This window comes from Chanodichthys erythropterus, chromosome 2 (assembly GCF_024489055.1).
Source record: "Chanodichthys erythropterus isolate Z2021 chromosome 2, ASM2448905v1, whole genome shotgun sequence".
Lineage (NCBI taxonomy): Eukaryota > Metazoa > Chordata > Actinopteri > Cypriniformes > Xenocyprididae > Chanodichthys > Chanodichthys erythropterus.
In genome coordinates, this window is record NC_090222.1 from 3,022,065 (window position 1) to 3,048,596 (window position 26,532).

At 37.8% G+C, this 26,532-nt stretch overlaps 1 protein-coding gene across 1 annotated transcript in view; it reads right to left on the minus strand.

Moving 5' to 3' along the window:
• The window catches only part of bbs9 (Bardet-Biedl syndrome 9), a 104,875-nt gene that overhangs the window by 58,864 nt on the left and 19,479 nt on the right, over positions 1–26,532 (minus strand). Inside the window, exons 14-18 of the mRNA XM_067399632.1 lie at positions 22,845–22,949; positions 17,454–17,594; positions 14,777–14,872; positions 12,943–13,115; positions 12,029–12,181 (exon numbers count right to left, since the gene is read on the minus strand). Of these exons, the coding sequence (XP_067255733.1) occupies positions 12,029–12,181; positions 12,943–13,115; positions 14,777–14,872; positions 17,454–17,594; positions 22,845–22,949 (668 nt within the window). The remainder of the gene's footprint in view (positions 1–12,028; positions 12,182–12,942; positions 13,116–14,776; positions 14,873–17,453; positions 17,595–22,844; positions 22,950–26,532) is intronic.

A 26,532-nucleotide genomic window follows, 5' to 3' on the forward strand; every position in this document is an offset into this window, starting at 1 on the left:
TACTCACTTTGAAACACATTTCAATGAGTGATGAACAGACAAAGTGATGCTGTTTATGGTCCTTAAACACTCTAATCCACACTGTCACCACAAAGCAACGGTGCCATTACTTCTTGGCACTATGGACTTAAATCATACAGAAACTTTTTCACAGCTGTCCAGGTAGCTTGGAAATTTCAGTAACTCATGAAAACAATCTGCAAAGATGAAGTCCCGGGCATCATTCCTGGAAGCACGTGTGATGTTAAATGAGAACTGTCCAGAAAAATCAATCCAAACTCATTGGAAATATGTGACTATGGTGACATTTCTACAAAATGATATTATCATGTTTCCTGCATGTGTCGTAACACTTTCCAAGTGAAAAGTCCAGTGAGTGGTGCTAATAGCACATTCAGTTTTATCTGAAACAGATGAAGTTATATCTGGCAGTGTTTTTTTTTATTATGTTGGTTGTTGTATGAATCACAGCAGTTCAGAAATGAAATTTCTAGTGAGTGGCACTAAAAGGTCACAAATTATACCACCTACATTAAAATCCTACCCTAAAACTAATCAATAGTGTTAACAAAAGCAAAAACAAGATACAAATGGACTTGCTGAAGCAACCATGTCACCACAGTCTGCATTCTTGACTTCTGGAGTACCCCAGGGATCTGCCCTGGGACCCTTCCCATTCCACCACAACGGCTCACAGTGTGAAATTTCACCTTTTTCAATGCCTTTAATACACACAGCCATGCAACAGCGCACACATCTGCAGCAGGGTTTTACTAGAGCTCAGTGACAATAAGCAGTGAACGGTCACAGGATCTCACAAACAAGCCAGTTAATGGTGTTTCTGTCCTGTTAGAGAGAGCTGGAAGTGCTGCTATTGTGCAGCAGAACTTCACTGTTGAATAACAACAAATTTAGCCAAAAAAAAGTTTCACAGTCCATCTGTCCTGAGTTTGTTTCACACTAAAACACAACACCAACTTCCCGTCTCTGAAAAGAATCTCAGCTCAAGAGCTGTTCATCACCATGTGTCAAGCTGGACATCTGCTTACAGCCAGTGGATTTTGGAGCTGTGGAAACACATTCTCTGGATAAGGGGTGTTCAAACCTGCTCCTGGAGGGCCAAGGTCCTGCAAAGTTGAGCTCTAACCTGCCCAACACACCTGCCTGGAAGTTTCTAGCAAGCCTAAAGACCTTGATAAGATGGTTCAGGTGTGTTTAATGGGGGTTAGAGTACTGGACTGGACACCCCTGGAGAGCCACAATTCATAAAATGTCTGATAAGCGAATCTAAGACAAACATAAAGCCCCTGTTTCCACCTGGTATTAAGATGCGTTTAGATCGTTCAGATCACAAGTGGACAATGCTAAATACAGGTGTAAATGGGGTGTAAAATGTTTTGAGCTTGTCTATTTTTGAAAACGCATTTGACTGGATTGTTTTCATAGTGGAAATGATCATGTGGTCGAATGTGTTCGAACAGCCAACAAAAGACCGCCTACTGTCTAAATGTTCCATAAACAGTTCCATTTCAGAAAATGTGATTTTTCTTACTATTATTTAATTTGTCAGGCTGCTATGAAAACCCTGCCACCATGTAATGGAGAGTGTAGTGTGAAGGTCAAAGAGTTGTAAAGATAGATGGGCTTCCACAAACTGAAGTGGTGTGGAATAAGTAATTCAACTCATTTCAACTTCTATCAAGCAATTGAAGAAAGAAGACCAGTATTTGGGCAGGATTTCAGAAATAGATGGTCCGGTTGTTTGTGTATTCATGGCTAGGTTACTCACGGTTCCATATATAGAAGCCGTGAGTCTACAAACAGCCCTTTCATTACTGTGAGCTTTCTCTAGTCATTTCAGCAGACACAATCCAACAGTCTGTAATCAACAGTTAAACCTCACCTCCCAGGCAGAAACCAGCCCACCTCCACACACTGACCCCCCTGAAGTAACGACAACCTGTCATTTATACTTACAAATATAAAAGCAGGAGAAGGACAGGAAATATATACAGGCTGTGGACAAAATAATGGAAGCATCACATGACTCAAGAGTTGAATCATGAAAGAGTTCATGAAAGAGTTACTGTTAGTGGAACACTTTATAATAATTACAAATGCAGCTTCAAAGATTAGTTACATAAAATTTATTGTTTGTCAGCCATAAAAGAATTCTGACAGTTAACTCATAAATATGTGTGAGTTTTTGAAGCAACATGAGACAAAGACTTCTCAAGTTCTCAAACAGCTAGAGACCGTAATGCTGGTTCATCAGTCACACACACGGTTCATGTGTCAAGAGCTACAGCCAGAGAAGTCAATCCCATCTCTACAGTATTTCCTGCATCTGCACAGGTACTAGATAAAGCACAACGATTTCTTAAAATACAGTGACTTCTACATTCCATAGAAGAGGCAGCCCAAAACGCTGGGTCGAGACAGTTGGGTCAGGTTGATTTGACCCAATTTGTGTTTGCCTTCACAACTGAAAAAGCCAGAATGGCACTTAAAGATGGTAAACAGTTTAATCCTGCCTTTCGATGTTTATTAAGGGTATGTGAGTTTCTTGTCGACATTCAAAGTCCTTAGTACTACTAATTTTGTTGGCAGAAGAAAAATATATTGCGGTTCAAATTTAGTCTTAAACATATTCAATGTTTATTCAACAATGTTCACCGAACTATTAAAAAGCTGCATTACTGTTGGTTTGTCATTCTTTTCTGCATTGTTTTCACTCAAATAAGAACATTGTTGCTTTTACCTTTGCCTGTTTTTGTCCATTTCTGAGTGTTTATGTTTATCAATAATTTTTTTAACCCTTTAATTCTTACCTTAGACCTGTGTTGTTATGTAGTCTGTTTGCATTAAAGTGGCTTTTATTTTCAACCAATTTTGGGTTAATTTTAACTAAGCAATTGAGTAATTTTGAAAGCAGAATGACCTAAATTGGGTTGTTTTTAATGCAGCATCGTGTTGAAGACTAATGGATTTTGAACAAAAAGGTGTGTGATCAGATTCAATATAACATTAAAACATGCATTTTCTGTGGAGCTCCTTTGAAACAATATGTACTGTAAAAGCGTTATACAAATAAACGTACCTATCTCTACACACATTTGACATTTTATCCTAGATCCAGATTCGGTGCAACAAAGAACACACAATAATGATTCATCTCTGTCTCAACTCTCTCTCACATACACATAGCAGATAGAAAGTAAAAAAATAAATAAACTGTTCCCTAGATTTGGCATTATGCAGAGATTAAGATAAATCATTTGTTTTTGGAGTTGTGTCCTCTTTTTTTTTCTTCACAGAAGGCAGACGACAGCTTGGAGAAAAGATAACACATGTCTTCAAGTCAAACACTGTAGTATCAACAGTTGCTAAAGACAGCGAGTGCTGTGGGGTCACGTACGCTGTAGAAACCTTCTGATTTTAGTCTTGAAGTGGATATAAAAAGTCTACACACCCCTGTTAAAAGTTTTTGTGATGTAAAAAATGAAACAAGGATAAATCATATCAGAACTTTTGCACCTTTAATGTAAAAATGACCAGTTATGCAATGCCACTGAAAACTACAGTGACATTTCAGTGAAAAAAAGATAAAAATAAAACTGCATAAGTGTGCACCCCCTGATGTGTTCTTCAGAATGAACTAATCATCAAGCTCATGTGAAATAGTACACACCTGTCTTCAACTGAAGAGACTCTAATTAACTCCAAATAAATCTCAGCTGTAAGATTTCTATGACATCATCTTGGTTGCTGCTATTTCAAGAGTCATGGACAGCTTATGAAGCATCAACCAGATCTCATTGTTGAAAGGTATCGCTCAGATGAGGCTACAAAAAGATTTCCAAGGCATTAGATATGGAATACAGTGAAGACAGTCATCAACAAGTGGAGAATTTATCAATGTCTGTTGATAACGCATGGAGAAGCATCACACTTTGGCCTGCTGTTCTTCAGCTGAACTGGGGCTTCAGTGAATCATGAATGGTTCCAAGTAGCAGTCGATTTTGGCACAGAATTCTTCTGGCCTCTGCTAGAAAGCTGCAAAATGAAGAGAACTTTCACCTTTCAGCATGACAATGATCCAAAAAACACATGTAAATCAAAAAAAAAGAAAAAAAAAAGGCTTCAGTAAAGAAAGATGAATGTTTTGGAATGAACCAGCCAGAGTTCAGATCTGAATCCTATAGAAAAGGGCCGAGCACAGGAGACGCCCTCACAACTTAACAGATCTGGAATGTGTTTGAAAAGAAGAGTCAAGTCAAGATGTGCCAAGTTGACAGACTCCTGAGTTCTGTAACGAAACCAAACGCTGCTTCAACCGAGTATCAGTTCAGGGATGAACACTTATGCACTTACTTACTACAAGTCTCTGAAATGTGTCACTTTGGTTTTCAGTGTTATTGCATAGGTTGTAATTTTTACATTAAACATGTAAAAGTTTTGACATGATTTAACAGAGGTGTGTAGAGTATGTACAGTATGTTTTGTGATTATTTTGTCCTTCCTGATCTTTTTTTTTTTTTTTAAACAGTCAAAACAACAAATCAACAAAACTTACCCATCGTTGCTCAGCTCCATTCAGAACATTATATGCTTGGGTACATTACATTTTCATAACCAAAATGATCTTTTACATTGGTAACAAATGTTAAATGTATCAAAGAAAATTACAAAATGTACGTTTTATTCCTAGTTCAACGACTTAAAAGTCTTGAGGTTGTATGCATAACATGTATAAAAAATGCTTGAAAAACACATACTTCACCTCCTTAAATGCCTTAACAGTCAGCGTCACTGTATCCCTCTGAATAATAAAGCATGTCTTTTTAATTCTTAACGTCTTCTCATGGACTGATGCCCACTACAGACACTTGAGAAACTGTAATACTTAAAAGGGCTGAACATCAGCAGCTCAGGACAGATTCACTGGCTTTTGCCACCATGTCAGCAGAAATTTTACAGGCAGCTCACTGTTGCAATGGATGTCATTCACCATCATCAACATAAACCCCCATGAACCACGCATGTAAAATGTACTTTTCCCGTGTCACTCTGAAAACTTGGGAATAAATTGTTTCTGGCAGTGTGCCGGATGTAAGTGCACTCCCTGAGACAAAATGTGAAAGCGACCGTGTACATCTGTAGTGCATAAATGTGCCAGCTCTGCTCGGCTCTGCCAGCTATACTGCAGTCAGTTTTGGGTGGACTTCTGCAGCACCTCCCGCAACAGGATCAAAATCTGGCAGGCGCTCAAGCGTTCTGCTAACTGCTTAGACCCAAACCGGAGCCTTGCTTAATGGTGAATAAAACCAAAATCCCAAGCAGCTGTCATGACTGACACTGAGCCAAAGGGTGCAGGTGGTCCGGCTGAACGCCTCCCACACAGTCAATGGTATATATAAACTTCAACGTGAGCAAATATGTGAGCGTAAAAGAAACAAAATGAAAAAGATATAGTGAAGTATGAATGATAAGTGATTCACATGACAGGTAGAGAGAACTGTTTTTCTAAATATTTCTTGGAATTAGCAGGTGAAATTTCAGAAAATTCTGATATTAGAACAGAACTACATGTTATTTAGGTAGCAATGTTGCTTTGAAACAACATCAATGTCTATGGTAATACCTTAAATGGTAAAATGACCATCAAAACTTAAAAACTAAGAAGATTTAAACTCAAAAGTTCAAATAATGCAGGTTTTGACAGCCTAATAAATGATTATGCATGTTATATATCATTTGGGCTGAATGAAAATGCAAATTCACTCTCTGACATAGAAAATACAGCAGAAATACAGTGGTTACCCCTGTACACAAAGCAGCACTGCACTTACAATAGATCTAGATCTGAGTTCTGCATGCTTGTGAATCCTTTCATTATAACCAAGTGTAGATACAATGTAAAAAAGTGATTGGTTGTGCAGTAATCAGCTTCATTGATTATAATTGATGCTTTTGCAGGAGTGCAGTGAAGTGATTGACAGATTCACTGAATATTAAGGGAGCGCTCTCTGCTCGCTATCTGTATATGACCTATTCAAAATAAGAATAAGCGTCTTATTTTTCATGTACAAAATGCAAAGTATTTAAATGCATGATTTACATAATTTTCATGATTGACAGTGATAGCCATTGCATTTAACTGGACCAAAAAATGTGGATGTCAAAATAGATCTGTGATGGTCACATGAAAATGTTGTGTTAATGTATTACTTACTTTTAAATCATAGCATTAAAAATAATTTTCACCTCCACTGTAGCTCTTAATTTTCATTCCCATATAGGCTATTCAAAAATACAGAACAAATACATGTTGTTTTGAAGTCAATTATGTCCATTTTATGCATTTTACTCAAAAAAAGAAATAAAAGAAAGGTTTTACCCCTAAATAAATAAATAGTAAGACACTTCCACCCATGGAATACATTTCTAGAATCCCACTACTGCTTCTGCTGAATCCATGCCGTCTAGTGTCCAGACGAATGCCACTGCAACACATACAGAATGAGTGCACCTGAACTTTAATCTAGATAGCTCTGCACCTACTACCTCAATCATGTGGTATAACAAGGAAAATCCATGGTTATGTCTTAAGAATAAAAACACAATGCCTGATTTGAGTCAGACTAGACTGAAGAAAAATTCACTGATGACTCAAACCTGCGCCAAAGGCTCAGCGGCAGTGAGTGGTTCACTCGAGAATCACTGGGACAAGATCAGTCTGAATCATGTGCAAATAATAAAAAGTCATACATCATTAATGTTTATTTTGTAGCTTGTTGTGGAGTAAAAACTATGACTTTATACTTTCAAATGTAATAAAGTAAAAGTTCCCCAACGTGAAAATGCTAAAAAAGTATAAATATGGAGTAAAAGTACCGTCCATCTCTGAATCAGTGTAATTAATGGCTAACAAGCAAATGCACACATGCAGAAAGAAACGCAGATGAGAATGCACCTGTACTGTACATCTCGTCAGCAGCTCCTCCACTGAGAGCGCCTGCCTGCGGGCAAACACCTGTGTGTGTGTGTGTGAGAGAGAGAGGGCAGTCTTCTGAACACAGCCTAGTGAGCTACTTTGACCACCTTTTCATAGACTGCTGAATTTCAAATAAACACTTTACACAAATTACACAAGGCTTGAATGCTCAATGTCAGAATGTGAGCACAAGCACTTCTAGCTATGTAAACTTTATTAGGGCTTTTCAAACTGCGCTTAACCCTGGGTTATCTTCAATCTGAACCCCGCTTTTTTACCCCGGGTAAAGGAATGTTTCACACTTGTAATTTAGAAGCGGGGTTAGCAGAGCTTTTTACTCGGGTTATCGTCGTTCTAAACCATGCTTTTTACCCAAGGTTAGGAAACCCTGCTGCAGAGCAGGATTAGTGGCACTTTTTTCAATGATATAGATGCTTAGCAACCAACAGCCAATCACATGCCTCATTCACGTGCTTTGGACAGTCACAGAAATGTTGTATAAACATTGAAAATGTGTCAATTTGAGCGAAGAAGAGACTGTTTCATTCTTACCTTTATAGTCCGAAAAGTCCATTCAGGATAGATTTGATATTACAGTCGGCACTGTTTAATGAGAATGAGCATATAAACAGGTCGCGTGCTGCGTTCATCCAGCAGTGACAATGACACTGCAAATATGCAAATAAGGACAGTAAACCAGGGTTTAGGCATGTACAGTGCCAAATGTCATCTAATGAATACCCAGGATTAATTGTTAACCCCGGGTAAATCATGAGCAGTGTGAAGTGTGAAGCAAGATAACCCAGGACTCCATTTACTTGGGGTTTAGCAGGGTTAACTAGGTCAAGTGTGAAAGTTGTAAATTTGTTAAGAACACAATTCACATTCTCAGTCTTGCCACAAGGGGTGCTATAACAAGTTTTCTGTGCACACACTTCGGGTTTATGCAAAATTTCATCCAATGCGCTTATAATAAACAAAATGACATTGTGCATTGGTATGGACGATAATAATACAGTTATCATTATGGTAATCATTCTTGGTGTGAACGGACCTTTAGTCTTGGAAACACATTTTTAAACTGAATTTGATCAATTAAATCAAGACTCATTTTTATTGCATGATTATGATATTTCCTGGCAGTCACTGTTGTAAGGAACATTGGGCTTTAAAGGCTTGGTAATCAGATCTAATCTAAGCTGCCTACATCAATGTTTCTTTGTGCCTATGAATGAGACTTATAAGTGCTGATGAAGAGAGGGGAAAAGGAAAAAAAGCAGAAGAAAAACAGGAACTCCCTAAGGCCTTCATAGGTTACACAAACAGAAGCAGTACCTGAGAGTCTCTTTTGAACTTGGCATCAAACAGACACATGTACATGGACGCACATACCTCCAGATCTCAGAGCACTGGCCATTAATGGCACAGCTCATTTAGACAGGAGGATCAGTGTTGAGCAGCATTTAGCACTGTTTAGCACTCCATTTGGGCTCAAATAAATCAAGGCTTTTGGAGAGAGGCCTCCATTATGAGTGCAGGGGCCCCGCAGCGAGCTGTCATTCACAGGACGGCCACCTTCACCTTTCAACTGCTAATTACAGGGAGCCACACAGCCCACAGTGAAACACACACACACACACAGAATCCTTTTAAAGCTCTCATGCAAGGAAAAACATTTGTGGGAAACACAGACGGTCAGTGCTCTCTAGACCTCAACATATCTTGTTGATCCCGAATTTAGAAGTAAGGGGTTTTCTCTCTATGCGAGGAATGAGACTGAGGTTGAAGAGGAATGAACAAGTGAAATCTCATCTGCCCACAAGCATTCAAAGCATCAAACACAGGGTAGAGCGGCAACCAACAATCTGTTCATGTGTAATGATGGCGACACATCAGAGTTCTCTGACAAGAACATGATGTGTGACGAAAACTTGTCAACAAAAAAGCGCACCAAGGTTCATCTATGAATCCTGAGAGTTTTTAAAGCTACCACACAAGACACAAACGGAAAACAGAGTTTGTTAATGGACATTCAGTGCCTTGTTTTAATCCCAGCCATTAACAAATATAATTGCTAAGGATGCTAAGCAGCTCCAGCGGCAACTAGTTGGTGAAATGTTTCGCTTCTTAAAATGCAATCACATGAAATTTTATGTCCATAGTGTAGCTATACATGAAGCACAGATCACACAGAAGTCACCTTCAAACCAATCAGCTTTCTGTTAGTGCACTCTGTTTGCGAAATCTGTGTGGGGAGATCTGTTGCCCTCATGTGAATTCCCAATTGTGCGGTTTCCTATTGAAATTTCACTCCTACACAGTCATCAAGAGTGTGAGATCTGTGACTGTGCATTCATTACTAGACAACACACACACACACACACACACACAAAGGAAAAATCAGTCAGACCCACACATATGTACTGAATAAACTGCATCTGCATTATAAAGATAGGGCAAAAGGATATATATGTGACCCGTCACGGAAACCAGGGACACAAGTCGGCAGCACAAATATTGAGCAAACTGAGAAAGAAGCATTTTTTTTTTTTTCCCCAAAATTGGTGATTTTTTTGCAGAATCTGTTAGTTGAGATCATGAAGAAGCATCTCCGTGTTTAGATAGCAGTATTGGTTTATTTAAAAGCGTACATTTTGAGGTTTAAATCGGCTTGTTTTTCTGGGATTCTATCTCGCAGTAGGGGCGTGTCATTGTCTGTTTGTATTTCCATACTGGAATCGGATACGCCGGCTTTTGTTTCTTTTGTTATTGCTGCCGCCCTCCAAGGGAAGCGTGGCTACTTATTTATGCAGCGCTCTGGCCGGCTCTAGCTGATATCAAAATTTAATGAAGATGGACGCCGCAAAGAATATCGCAGACGAGCTGAACCGTGGCCGTTACACCGAAAATGTTTTGAAGTACAACATACGGCTGGATTCTTTAGCTGCGGAAAAAGAGTGGCAGGACATGCAAATTATTGGACATTTAGAGGCAAACAGACGCATAGTGCAAACTTCGGAGATGGTTACATCCACAAAGAAGACCCCGACAAAGAGAAAGTGTGCCCGAACAACTTATTTCATCTTTTCTGTTTCTTATGGGGTGAGTTTCCATAACATCAAAGTTTGTCGCTTTGTGTTCGCTCTAAGAACACGTAGGCTACACGTTATCTCATGTGTCTATTGTTATTAGCTAGCTCAGGACTGTCGTTTTAATTGTAATCGTTAGCATCGTATCACAAGCCAAAAACCACCATTACTATAATGGGCTTTTAGATGGTAATGTTAGCATGTTAATTTGAATAACGCTTCAACTGCTTGGTGTGAATGACTTAGCTCATGTAAACCTTAATATTCTTGAATTGAATGTGACGCTAATAATTTTAGCCAGTTACTACCTAATATTCTTAACAAGGATTTACTAATGTAATAGTAAATGTATCAGATTCAATTCCTACGTAATTAAAAGTATAAAGTATCCGTAGCCGTAAAATGTGCGTTATAAGTCAAAAGTAAAAGTATTGAAGAGTTTAATGTACAGGATTTTTTTAATCCTTTGATTTAAACCAGGTCTAACCACTAACTGAGGTCTAAACCAGGACTATACGGTTATCACAGAATCCAGTTCAAAAAGTCTTAATGTCAAAAAAGATAAATTACTGACATTTACAATGCACATTATCCTTTATTATTAATAGTATACGATCCGATTTTCCCGTTGCGTCTGTCGTTGCTATGCAACCGTGCAGCTTTACAGGGGGTATGGCTTATCTAAATGAGATGTAAATGAGCCCTTTTGTCACTTTCAGCAGGATAATGCTCCTGACACAAAGCAAAAATGGTTCAGGAATGGTTTGAGGAGCACAACAATGAGTTTGAGCCTCCAAATTCCCCAGATCTCAATCCAATCGAGCATCTGTGGGATATGCTGAACAAACAAGTCCTTAAAGCATCTGCTGCTAACATCTTGGTGCAGATACCACAGCACACCTTCAGGGGTCTAGAGGAGTCCACGCCTCGACGGGTCAGGGCTGTTTTGGCAGCAAAAGAGGAACCAACACAATATTAGGTGCTCATAATGTTACGCCTGATCTGTGTGTATTATTTTAGCGTTCTTCTGGGTGGAGACATGTCTTCACATGCTGTGCAAAAAATGGCCTTTTCAGAAGTATTTCAGAATCTCTTGCAGGATTTCATTTAAAGTCCTCCTGCATGCAATAATTGTATCCCTTAAAACTCATCTTTGATAATCACAATGACATATTTAAATGTTTTTAAATTATTAAATAATTTGGATTAAATAATTTAAATAATTTCTTCATGCCTAATAGCTTGAATGTAACTCGACACCCTTGCTTCATTTAGTATCTGCTGAATTAGTCTCCGCCTCACTCAATCACAGCAGCTCGGATTATCTGATCCACTCGCTCAACTGTAAACGTTACACAATGGCAAGTGGAAATATTGGTTTAATTCAGCCAGAAACTGACTCATAAGAAGAAGAGGAAGAGTGAATTATACAGGCTCGTCTACAAATCAGTGTATCAGATGGTTTTATGTATCGCTCTCTATAAAGTTGGACACATGACGGTAACGGATACAGTCTTTGGCTTGATTACGTTATCAATCAGCTAATAATGTGTAGTTAATGTTACACTAACCATGTTTCCATTCATTATCTCAGAGTCAGACGGCTGCCAACTATAAATCAACATCATTAGAAATAATGATAGGAAAAGCCCCGCCCACTCGTGATGGGATTGGTCACATGTCTGTGACGGCAGGAAACGGGCGTTTTTGAGACTGTCTTTGGTTCACTGCTGTTTTAAAGAGAACATTCTCAGCAATGGTGCTGACTGATGAATCTGCACATGGTTTGTCTTAAAGCATTTTAAAAACACCACAGACATATAAACAACATTAAAAACTTGATTGCACACTATGTCAAATTATGAGAAACAGATTTTGGGTTCAGGTCGAGTTTGGTCCTAAAATTGAACTTGTGTGCGGGTCGGGTTCTCATTGCACTTACTTGCCGGTAGGTTCCCTCCATCAGTGTGTCCAGGTTTTGTAGTGGCCCTGGGGTTTTGTCTTTAAAGCGGGTCAGTAAACGACGCTGGATGGCCCTGAACTGGACTGCTCTCTCCGACAGTAAATCCTGATACTTCTGTGCATTCACACGGAGCTACAAATGAGGAAACATTACTCAGATGGTTGTTTTAATGTCATACATTATTTAATAGGGATGACAATATGTTCCTCCATATCACCGCTGTTGGCCAGAAACCTCATATGCCAAAACCACTGTATTTTTAAAATAATTAAACACTGTTGTCAAAGTTGATATTGTAGCTTTATATATGGTCATGCATGTGTCATTATATTATTAATATTTTACCAAAATCAAGCTCAAATGGAGTAACAAGTGTCATTGTAACGGCTGCATCTCAGGCAGTAATTTCAGCATTACGTTTTCATCAACTTACAGTTTATAAAGTTTACTGTATCTATATGTGGGCACTCAGTTTACTGTCATTTGTCATATATATATATGTATATAGTGTTTCTTGAGTAAAGAAAACGCTGTAGTTCTTCAAAGAACCAGTTCTTTATTCACGATTGCATTGCAAACAAGCAGAGAAGTTCCAAACTGTGTGCGGCACTTAGATAGAGGTGGGTGGAGTTATGAGATTTGACTGAAAGTTTGAGGAGCCAATGGAGTTAAGAGGTTCAGTCACAAGCTCTTTTTAATACTTTTATTGGTTAGATATTTGCAAAACCCACAGACAGATGTAATGGGTGATAAGATTTAGAAAAGTAGAAAAGATTTATAAAGAAAAAATAAAGACGAAATATGGAATGGATATACAAGGTTTCCGCCCAACAGTAACTATAATGTATAGGGAGCCAAGAATCTGTTTTGCGACAGTGTGGGAAACATGGCACCTCAAAGTGGTGGTCCACGGTCTCAAAGTACTCTGGCAGTGGAACCGGTCCAGTGAAACTGTTTCGAAAGTCTTTGACTCCGAGGGAGGCGAAGTGCCGGTCGAAGCGCTGCACCAGCTCCTTGGCCACCAGCCACATGTCCTCAAAGCTCTCGCTCTGGATCCTGTAACGCTCTGCAGAGAGTCAACACACACGGAGCAGCGCTATCAGCCTTCCGTCTCCTGCACCTGTAATTAGCTCATGACAACCTGAAACAGATCACAGGCTTCCTCGCATGATGGATGCGAGCGTCAGTGAAGCGTGTGTGAGGGGGGTTTGTGTGAAAGTGTGCGTTTGTGTGCGTTCATGAAAGACGGACAGAAGAAAGAGAGAGAGAGCGAGATGTGGATCCACACTGGCACCACAACAAGACTTTCATTACAGGACTTGACTGACCTCTTTGTTGAGGAAATACTGGTGGCTCTAAAATTGTACCCGATTCTTCCATTCCCAGGACCAGTTTACACTGATTTATCGCATGTTCGCTCAGCATTCTACAAAAGACTTTCAGATAACTAAAAACACTTTCAATCAAGACTAGAGGAGGGTTTGATTTCTCTATACTGATTTGGACATTCAGGCTTACTTTCATAATATGCACTCACACTGATAATATGAATTTCATAAAATCTCTTTCTGAGTTACAAGGGTATTCAACCTGAAACATTATTTTATTTAGTGGGAATTGATGAAATGGAGAAGACTGGTCAGTCGAGTCGCTTCATTGCCATTCATAACTCCTCTCCCGTGGCTTCATGGGATAGTAAAGTGTCCATCAGAAGTGCACTACACAATCTCGATCATCCAGGGTGACTTTTCACCTACTGCTTTATGAATACTATGTATTTGGACATACTACTCTTTTGGTGTACTGTTTTTCGCATACTATATAGTAGGGAAGTATTCATTTCTGGATACTGCTCAAGTTGTGTTTCAATAGAGCATTGAGAAGATAAATCACTTCCTGTTTGACACTAGCACTAGTCGATTTTTGATGCATTGTACAAGAATCTCAATTACAAAGCGTTTGGTCTCAGTGGTCTAAAGATATTCCAAGATGATCAAATTTGGTGAAGGTCAAATGTTGGATGGTGAATTTTAAATGAACAGTCTAGGAGGAGCTTGAAAATGTAGACTTTCAGAAAACGTATAATAGCAGAAAATCTTGCGAGAAAAGCAGCAAAGAGTCACTGGTATAGACTGGGCAGAAGGCCCCCACAAAGTACGAAAGATATGGAAACTGTGACTTTACTTGGACCCCACAAGGATAAAAACTTTTATATGAGACTAAATGTTGAATCAACGTTGACACACACACACACACAAATATATAATATATATATATATATATATATATATATATATATATATATATATATATATATATATATATATATATATATATATATATATATATATATATATATATATATATATATATATATATATATATATATATATATATATATATATATATATATATATATATATATATATATATATATATATATATATATATATATATATATATATATATATATATATATATATATATATATATATAATATATATATATATATATATATATAATATAATATAATATATATATATATATAAGAATGTTAGTGTAGGGAAGGGTCATACTATAGTGACTTTTAATATTTTGTCAAACATTCTTATATACGATTTTTAAAATGTTGTCTTTGTGGGGTTCGACTGAATTCCTCATCTTACTCATTTGGACCCCACAAAGTAGTATAAACAAGGATGTGGGTGTGTGTGTGTGAGGACTCACGGGATGTTTTGGAGGCAAGGACAATGACCCTGGAGCCTGTGAGGAGCTGGAAGCCCAAAGCACTGCTGTCGTTATTCTCCGACTTCTCCGAGAAGTCTGAAACCCAGAAACAGCAGTTTAGTAAACAGTAATGTAACATACATATATTTCTACATTTCTGTCCGTCTTTGTCTGAGAAAGACAGACACACAGTTTTAAAAATGTAACAATAACAGCCTTTCTGCAGTACCAGTACCGGGTCAGTTCGGTAACCACTCAAAGGATGCAGCTTTAAAACGCTCCCGTGTGTGTGTGTGTGTGTGTGTGAGTGTGCTGTGAAGAGCATCAAAGGTTTCTATTTACAATGTGTTTCTGCAGTGTTGAGCAATGTAACAAATCACAGACATGTCTGATGAGTGCGTGAACATAACGGCCAATCAGAGGCGTTTAAGTTAGTCAGAATCCAAGTTTTCGTTCAGCGCAAGATCTGAGTTCTGCACACTAGGTTATAATTTTATTATAACCAAAGAGGATAACCGATGTAAATAAGAGATTCATTGTGCAGTATAGACAGCTTTGTGATTATAATGGAGTTTAAACTCAGTCAGTGAGGTCACATGGAACTGAAGTGATTGACAGCTTCATTGATTATAAAGGATTTGCTTTTTGTATATAACCCATTCATCATTTAAATAACATTTACATTTATGCATTTGGCAGACGCTTTTATCCAAAGCGACTAACATTGCATTATACTATACATTTTGTATCTGAGTATGTGCAATCACTGGGATCGAACCCCTGACCTTGGCATTGCTAGTGCCATGCTCTAACCACTGAGCTACAGGAAAGTTTTGTTTCTTATTCTGTTAAGTCCACACGTTTTCAGCAGTGACAAACATATTTAAATTCAAGACTGAATCCAAAAATTGCGATAATTGACATTAATAACCATTGCAACAGAGTGGACAAAAATATGATGTGTCAGAATAGATCTGTAAGTGCAACAGACCTGCCACTGTGTTTATTACTAACCCTTCATTTGATCTTTTGTTGTAATGTTTTGTTTAACTAAAAAATATTTGAAGGCTAAATGCTAATGTATTAATGCATTATTTACTTAATTATTATTAGCATTAATGATCAACTCAATTGTCAATTCACTGTTTTTATTGTTTGTTAGTTAAAAACAAAAAAACAAAAAACACTTCCAAAAGTTTTTGCTATGGTACCAAGAACTGTAAAATTTTCGGGATATATATTTGCGTGACGGACTGCTATGGGGCAGAGGGTTTTTAAAGGAAAATAAATATTATAGGAACATAAATGAGGTTTACACTGAAAACGATCATCTGACAGCCTTATAACCTAGCAATAATGTGTGATCTCATGAGTGTCTCTCTGTGTACTGAACAATCTTCATAAACCGTGACACTGTGCTAGTGGTAGTGCGTATCCACAAAGGACAACCTTCTTCAGCGTCCTCTCGCTCTGAACACAGGCACATGTTGATGTGTGTCTCTGTCCCTCCTGATGGCTTGTGATTGTCATGCAGAGTGGCTGAACGGATGTCAGACAGAGATAGGCTCTTATCAGCACGCAGGACGCCGGAGCACAGCGGATTCTTCCTTATCTGACCGCAGCTCAGGCCTCATATTATCTCAGACAGAATGCCTCTCCTCACCCTGATAACAGCACTGACTCCACTGCTCAGCAGCGCCATGGAAATGTGGGAATTTTGATCCTATATATTCTCTTTAAAAATATGGTGCATTTAAAATATGTTGTCACTAACCTGCAGCATTTTTTTATATATATATATATATTTAAGAGCCTGTCTTGAGATGGAGTGGTTTGTTACATTCAACTGCACTCCGTCTTTCTCATGCAATGAGCAGAGTTATGATCAGAAATTATTAAAAACATTTCTGTCAACTAAAATAAAGCTGAAATAAATATTATTTGAAAAACTTAAACTAAAGGAACATTAGAAATGTTGCCTTGTCAATAAACTGAAAGAAGTTTAAGTACTACCATTATTAACTGGAAAAAAAGAATTAGAAACTAAAATAAAAATAAAAATAAATAAATTAAACCTAATTTCAGAAATGTTTTTGTAACTTTTTAAGTTTAACAATAAGTTAAACAAAAAGGAAATAATAGTCAATTTTATTCTTAAGAATAAAATCTGTAATAAGCAGAATGCAGAAATACTTGATCAAGTGTTAAATGGGCGAATGTTCTTTAAATGCAATTAGTAATCTATTAATAATAATTATTTAGCTATATTTGACTAAATCTTACACAAATAAAAAGTTATTTATTTACATTTAAATTGTGAACAAATACATTGATAATTGATTCCTTTAGTTTGAGGCTTTATCAAATCACAGCCTTTCACTACACACATGAAATATCTCATAATTTCTCCCAAAATCCTCATGTGTGTTTGCTGAAGTGAGGCCCGGTGTATGCTGGTGTAGCACAAACTCAGTATTTGGCCAAGTTCAACCCATGACTACTATACCCATTTTAATTTAATAGTAGTATTGGTAATGGAAGTACAGGTTACGGCTGACTTTTTGGCAAGAAATCCTGTGGCGACATGTGATGCAGTGTATTTCTGAATGATTCACTTATCATTTCCAGAGAAGGCTGGACTAAAATGGAATTATGTAATATGTGTTTGGTGCGGTACCTGGGAAAACGTCACTGAGGTTGACGGGAGGTTTGTTGGTGTCCATGGTGATCTTGTACTTGCCATTCTTGATAGCTGAGGACGGGCAGCACACTAACCGGAGAGGCAGGACGAATCTACACTGAGACACTCGAGGGATTCCTGACAGAGTCAACACAAACACACAGACATGTGAACTCTTCAGATGTACACGACTCATTCAAGACCCACTCAAATACATCTTCATTCATTTCACCCTAAATTGACAACATTTATAGCACTCAGTGTTTCTGTTCTATTGGGATGAGACGGCGTGAGTTTGAAGAACAGAACATAAGATGAGTGATGCTGGAGCATACTGTGCTGTTCACACACAGGATCAGTGTTTGTGGAGTAGAGGATGAATTTGTGTGTGTTATTGCATATTAAATTGTTTACAGCTGCACATATGCAGTTATATCTGATGACATAAAAACACTCACCTGCGGGGTTGAGCTCTGAAATGCATGTGCGGCAGCAAGAAAGAAGAAGAACACGACACTTAATATCTGATTACACACTCACGCACGGATCAGAGGGATACAGATGAGTCCGCAGGTGTGACTGCAGTACAGGAAAAACAACTCATACAGAAATGTCATGAAGCTACCAGCTATAAACATTCAAAGTCACGCTCGCCATAAGAAGAACATTAAAAAAATGTTTTAATAAAAATACATAAACTGTTTACATTGCTAAGTATTTCTACGTTATGGTAGTATTAAATTTTAAAAAGCTAAAAAGAAAAATGTATTCTAGTATTACAGTACTAAAAATGGATAAAAAGAGATACACTACTGGTCATAAGGAATGATTTTAAATAATTAAGATTTGCTGCATTTATTGTATCAAAATACAGTAAAAATAGTGAAATATTATTCCAGTGTAAATCAGCTGTTTTCTATGTGATTATATAGTAAACTGTAATTTATATCCAGTGATCAATTCTGAATTTTCAGCATCATTACTCCAGTCTTCAGTGTCACATGATCCTTTAGAAATATATATATTTTTTGTCAGTGGCTAACAGTGAAAACAGCAGCATTTTCTTAACAATATTTTATTTACACCATGTAAAAGTATCAGTTCGATTGATGATTGAATTGAAATGATTGTATTTATTAAAATTATTAAATGGATGCTGCCTTATTGGGAGAATAAAAACCATCCCTACACCTTCCCCTAACCCTACCAAATCAACACTTTTAATATTATTATTAACACTTGTTTGCAGTTTATTTCCACTTTTAGAACATAATTTTTATTGAAAATAAATGCTAGTTCGCCAAAAGAAGGATTCGAAACCTGCGTCGATCGGGTTAAAAGCCAGGTCAGCGAGCCTCACTCGCTACTGCTGCGCCACTGAAGATACTGAGTTCCAGGCATAGGTGGGCGGAGCTACTGTAAATAGTGTTTGACAACAAGGGATGCTATCTGCACTTACTGTAAATAGACACTCTCAGATTTTAGGCTGAAATGTGACCTGGACCAGTTTTTCCTGAGATTCATCCAAAAAGCTTTTACTGAAACCCGCGGTAGCTGTTGCACTGACCGGCAGCACACTGTATGAAATCTGACCTGTGAGCTGGAAGTGCTGGAGATACACCTCTGCTCGCAGGTCTAAATGTGGCATCAGTCTCCCCTCGCAGTTCCCGCTCCGTTTGCGCAAAGCTCTGTGTAAACTGACTAACCCTGACCAGCTCACCTCATCGTCCGTGTCAGCAGCAACAGCTCTGTTTACTTTTAAGACAGGAACAGCCATTACTGCCCAGAAAAGACACTTTCAGCAGCGGCTGCATCAGTCATCGAAACCACACTCCCAAAAACACGCTCCGCATTCCTCATGTTCTCCAGAGCTATTCCTGCAGCTCCTACACAAACACTGCTCCATCTAAGCCACATTTAAATCTTCAGAATGGATTTAAACATCATAAAACTGAGCTGAGAGCACCGCACTCTCATTGGTAGTTAAAAAATACATCAATTAAAAACAATTCAGTGATTCTGCAGGAATCTTTCTGGAGGTCACAGGTTCCCTGCAGCTCTACTTAAAGCTCCACGTCTCCCAGTAGTGATGTTTCCTTCAAAAGTGGTGAATTTAATTTGGAATTGGAAATATGGCATAAAACATTTATGAAAAAAATCAGCATTTCCATCCCATGTTTTCAGGAGACTTCCTGGTAAATTAGACCAAAATATCAGTAATAAAAATGTAAGTTTCTTCAGTCTGGCTCCATCATAAATTCTCAGAGCGTCAGATGAAACACAATAAACGCTGTCATGTGATCTTGAGTTCGGATGCTGGTGTTTGTGAACACAATCGTGCAAGACGCTTCTGGAGGAATTAAACCAAATCATTCTGAAGATAGACTTTGACTTTCAGAACCACCGAAGCAACATTTGAGATGCTGCGATGTGATTGGTCCACTGGTTAGTCCAGTTATCCAATCACAGCCTCTGCTGTGTTTTTTGTTGCGCATCGAGCGATTTATTCAGTAAATGTGTTTCCATCATAGTTTATGTGCGTGTCTTCCTATCGGATGAAAAAATTATTGAGCCCATAAGTTTTTTTAAGCACATTATTAGAATTTATGCACATTTTTGGCATTTCCATCCAGGGTTTTTATGTGATATCCCAAAACTTGTATAAAAATTGGTGGATAAAAAAAAATTCCAGTGGCCTCCACCTGTAAAACCATTCCTGTTTTGGGGGTTGTCTCATTGTTGCCCATCTAGTGCACCTGTTGTTAATTTCATTAACACCAACATGATGCATATATCTAATAAGGTTATTAAAAATCCCCTGGAAATCAGTTTAAGGGGCAAATATTGTGTATTTCTGTCACCACTGTGAACGAACCAGCGCACAGAATATGAAGAAGATGAAGAGCTTCATGAGTCGGTGGTCCACGACAGACCTAAACCAGCACAAAAACACACTCATTATTATCATTATCCACAAAATCTCAGAAAATATTGAGATATCATTTTATGTCACTACCGCACATCCCTAGCTGGCATTATTCGTTATTATCAGAATAAGAGACGCAGCGCTGGCAGTCAGACTTGAATACTGCGTAGAGTACTGTACAGAAAATACAGCAAGAAACACTCATTATCCAGAGCGGTTTGCTACATCGCGGTCACGTGATCATGTTTAATTCAATGTGTATAATATATATATATATATATATATATATATATATATATATATATATATATATATATATATATATATATATATATATATATATATATATATATAATATATATATATAATACATGTATTATTATTCCTTTGTTAAAAGCTTTCAGGTTGGCAGTCCAATCAAATATACAAGGCAAGAAGTAGTTCTGGATGACATCACTTCTGGTGGATACCCTATTCTGAACATAACCTCAATGTGCTCCGAGTGCAATTAGACCATTCTGGGAAGATGCGTTTACTGTCAGTGAAGGTCTGAATCTGAACATGAAAGCAACAAGCGCTGGATTGAAACCTTCAAAGTGCTGCACACAACTAATCTGAGTGTGTTTTGAGGTGTGGAAGGAGCAAGTGATTAGGCAGTAATTACAGGCCTGGACGACACACACACACACACACACACACACACACACACACACACACACACACACCCACACCCACACCCACACCCACACCCACACACACACACACACACACACACACACACACACACACACATCTGCATGCACACACACTTATGTTACAATCACAAACATCATACAAAACCCAGAGGATTCTGGGCTTCAGTGCTGATCAGGGGCTGGATTTGATAATAACTCATTGGCTCAACAAATGGTTATCCACAAACAAAAAGATGCATTGTGGTAATCATAACTCAAGGACCTTAAATTAAAATTAAAAATATATATTCACATTTTTACTTATTCACATATTTAATTGTTCTTAGTCAATCTATCAAGTCAAAGTGAATAATTTGTTAGCAGAACCTACATCCAAAAAAATAATAATAATATAATGTCGCCCATATATATATTATATATATAGCAGACTGGCATGCAGGGCTATTAAATTATTATTATGCTTCTTTTATTATTAAATTAATATTGCAATTAATTTGCCCCGCTATATCATAGTGCATCACAGCATAACCGACACGCTATAAGTGAGGACAATAAAAGATTAGTTAGATAGCTTACTCCTCATTTAAAAAAACTTGTTTAAACACAAAATTCTTGTCGATCCATGAAAAATACTCATTTTATTCTTACTATGGGCCACAAGAGAAATGTTAAGAAAATAAATTAGATTCATCTCTCATCATCTCTAAGAGAATATGTGCTGTAATGCAGCATGCCAAAAGCTCGACCAGCTTTTACTTTCAATTATGTTGTGAATAAATTGAGACTTCTTCACAACTCTCACGCAAACTTTGCACTTTGTTAGTGTGATATCCACTGGCTCGCCTTCATGGTTTAAAATGGAAATATTTTCAATATTGCAACGTGGCTTTTTTCTTTATCACCAGTTGCTCGCAAAATGATGGACAATGATTCAAAGAAGTAAATTATTAAATAAATGAATAACTAAAAAAGTAACAATCAAACTCAAACTCATTTGCGTTAAATTTCTGTAAATAACTTGCTGATGCAGGAACAAAAAGACTTAACTTTATTCACTATAGTTTCAAAAATGGTAATAAAATATGACAAGATCTCAGAGTTAAACTGTGTCAGAAAACACTTGAGCAAAACATGGTCAGGTCAAAGTGTCTGAATCATTTTTGGTTCCAAATTATCATCAGTTTTACACACACACACACACACACACACACACACACACACACACACACACACACACACACACACACACACACACACACACACACACACACACACACACACACACACACACACACACACACACACCTTATTGTTAAGGTTTGGTCATTATAATTTGCTTCATATAAAATCAATAGAAGTCTATGATACGTCCTCATTTAGGATGTGTGCGCGTGTTAGTGTGTGTGTGCTTGTGAGTCTCTCTGTGTGTGTGTGTGTGTGTGTGTGTGTGTAGTCCTACCTGCGATCTAATGTGTTAAACAGACTCACTATTTTCAAAAGGACAGAGAGAAAAAGAGAGCCAAAGAAAAGGGAAACTCCCGGATATTTTCAGGAAGTTTTCCAGCAGTCTCTGCCAACACAGACACCATCCAAGAGAAACGGCAGCACAAACGCAGTCTTTCTGCTGCTTTTTCTGCATTGGCAATCATCCAGACATCTTGAAATGAGTAAAAGGGCTTAAAGAAGTGAGGAAAGAGGCTAATGTGTTCCAGAGCTCGGAGACGGAGTCAGACAAACAGAGCGTGGGAGTGTCGTGAGGAGCCGTACCTGTAGCCGAGCTGTAGGACACAGCGATGTCTCCGCTCATATCCGCCGGAGGATAGAGGCCGTTCAGAAACGCCGAGAACCTCACCACTGACTCACAGCCACTGCCTGTCAAACAACATCAAACACACAGAGTTCAGGAGGAATGCCATCATGTGTTCTGCAGCATAAACACTGACGTCCATGATACTTCAAACCAATGCAACACTGTAAACAGCCTTCTGTCGGGTGAATAAACTGGAAGAAGAACAGATTGTTCTGATTATTGGGTTACTTCACTCCTGAATCAAAGGGCAGTGTCATGACAATCTCACATTGCAAACAATATTAATGACCCTAAAATATAGTAATTTTACATTCTTTAGATTTTTCAATTTGTACTTTTGATTTTGGGGTTAAATACATAATTTCACCTTACACATGAGAATCATCTCATTTTAATGTTTTTATATAGAATATAGTTCTGACTATAGTTCTGGTAGAATGACTGTAATCCACAGCCTTTAGGAGGCTTTACGTTTTTTATATTTATATATATATTTTTTTAAATAATGGGTACACAAGTTGGGGGGGTCTGACTGGGATTTTTTTCTGATAAAAATTTATATTGCAATAAAAAAAAGCTCCAGGTACTATAAAATAATAATAATAATAATAATAATAATTATAATTATTATTATTATTATTAAAAACCTATTCTACATAATACTAAGATACTGAAAATATTAAACAAAACAATAAACCAAAAAAAATAAAGAATATTACTATTGTAATGTAAAATAATTGAGAAATAGAAAAATAATAATAAGGCTCAGTGGATTTTAAGAATTATGATTGCAATAAAATTAAATCTCTAGGTAAGATGTACTTTTTTTTTGTAGGGCTGCACAATTTGGCCAAAGATTTTATGATTATAACCCGCAGACACAACAAATTTTTCTGTATTATGTGGACCAGTAAAGTAATTTGGCAAATATCACTTAAAAAAAAAAAAAAAAAAAAAAAAATACCAAGCTTCTGCACACACACACACACACACACACTCAAACACGCAAACCTATAGACTAAACACGTAAATGAACGGCAAGAATGCATTAAAGGTATTCGGTTTTCAGTAGAAAAGGTGTCATTTAAGCAGCCCCTAAAGTAAAAATTAAAGGTCCCGTTCTTCGTGATCTCACGCTTCAAACTTTAGTTAGTGTGTAATGTTGTTGTTAGAGTATAAATAAAATCTGTAAAATTTTAAAGCTCAAAGTTCAATGCCAAGCGAGATATTTTATTTAACAGAAGTCGCCTACATCGAACGGCCAGTTTGGACTACATCCCTCTACTTCCTTCTTTAATGACGTCACTAAAACAGTTTTTGACTAACCTCCGCCCACAGGAATACACAAGAGTTGCGTTTGTAGAGTGTGTTTGTTGCCATGTCGTCGAAACGCTGTTATTTTCATCCCGCAGTCCAATCACCTTTGTTTGGCCTTCCCAGGGACGCTGTACTTGGAGATCAATGGTTACAATTTATGTTTAACTCGGTTCCCGAAAATTATAATTGTGGTATCCTTACTGCAATAGTTAATGTTGGACTGCAGTGCACATAATGGCCACAAGAGGGGACTATGTTTCTGTATATGGCTGTTTTCCGTATGAGGTACTCTTCTGAGTGAGCGCTAACGTTGTACATTTTCTGTCGCTGCTTGTGGAGATTAAAGAGTTCAGTCTCTCGGGAATTATTGTCTTTTGTGTTCATTCGGCACAACACCACAATAATCCACATGTAAAACTATGTGCAGCACACGTTATGGTAAGAGGCGTGACCTTTCCGGGCAAGGAGCGCTAAGCTGCTGTCGAATCACAACACAGGAACCGCTGGCACAATCAGAACTCGTTACGTATTTCTGAAGGAGGGACTTCATAGAACAAGGAAGTCATCAGCCCGGTTTTATGACAGGTGGAACAGCGGTATACAGATAAGTCAATTATGTGGAAAATACTGTGTTTTTTTACACACGAAACATGAACACATGTTATATTGCACACTATAAACACAATCAAAGCTTTAAAAAAAACACGAAAAACGGGACATTTAAGACACAATGTGTTCTGATGCCTATCTTTGTCTAAGTATGAACCGAGTGTGTGTGTGTGTGTACTGTACATTAACTGGGTAATGAGTATATATTACACACTGCCAAGCTCTAATGGCTCAGTTGTGTTGCTGGACTGGATGACAGGAGGAAGTCTGGTGAAACTCAAGACTGAAGTCTTTCAGTAGAAATGTCTGAGTAAAGAGCTTGTCTGGGTTCAGCATCTCTTTAACATTACGAGGATGTGACACTGGCTTCTGGTTGGCCAACATCATATTAAATGTCATCATAAGCGCTCATAATTTACACTCACGGCCTGATCGATTAAACCCAGGCTCAATTATTATTTTAGGATGCTTCTTGCACATTTCGCAACACTTTCAAAGTGAAATGTCCAATGATTTGTGTGAAAAGAGCATTTAGTTTTATCCCAAGTAGATAAATGTGAATATTTTATGACATTGGTTGAATGTTTTGGTTTATACTGGTCGTAAATGAGACATCTAGTGAGTGGCATTCAAAGGTTTCTGCTCTATAGCGTTTGAAGATACCAGCATCTACACCGAGCCCTACTCTAAACATAACCGATAGTGTTAATAAAAGCAAACGTGAGACAGAAAAATGCATATGCTGAAGCAACCATGCCTTGAGCTCTTGTATCGTGTTTTTCATTTCTCCAGTGTTTCACAGGTCTCGTACCCCAGTGCTCTGCTGTATCAGGTGAGGAACTGAGCAAGTTTACTACGCCAAAAAAGCAATACATATGGAGCTGCTTACGTGTTGCAAACATCAAAATGTATTAGTTTATGCACTATGGTAAAAGTGTTTGAGTTTCTAACATAAAGAATCATCTAGCGCTGCTCCCTCATAGTCAACCAAACGTTAGTGGATGGGAAGAGGCTTAGTTAACCACGTTTTAATTATTCAGTTGGCCACAGAAAAAAACACTCCACAGGAAGTGGCGAAGTCTCGCAGTCTGTGATGGACAGACCGCTAACGCGGCTGGTTCATGTGGTAATCCTGTCAGGCAGGAAATCCAAACGTTCACCCATCTATCATTCATCGAACCGCGAACATGCAAGTCGTATCCTAACGTCAGCTGTTTTACACGGCCGCTCTCTCCAACATTAACCTAGATAAATGAGCAGTCATTAGATGTGCATTCAAGTGTTTGAGCGGAGCGTGGAGATAAATTACCATTGTGAGCAGACAGTCAGACACCTTTCTGTTTTTTCCAACACATTCATAATCATTACTTTTGCTGGTGCTTTACGTGTGCACTTGAGCGCTTCATTTATATTTTAAAGGCTCATTATAATGCTTTAGTATTTCTCTGTAATGTAGAACAATGTTACATATAACATTCTTTCTCAGTCCTGAAACGCAAACCACTTTCCGAAGTAATCGCTTATCTGACACCCTAGACAATGGCAAAATCACCTGTCAATCAACCACTGCACAAACATCACGGGTTTGAAACGCGCTTTAAAAGACGAGAACAAATCAAAACATTTGGCTAAGGCCAACGTATTCATACAAAAAAAATGCTCAGAACGTCTCAGGTTTGTCTGGTTTGGTGATACAGAGCTCATTAAATATATTTATAC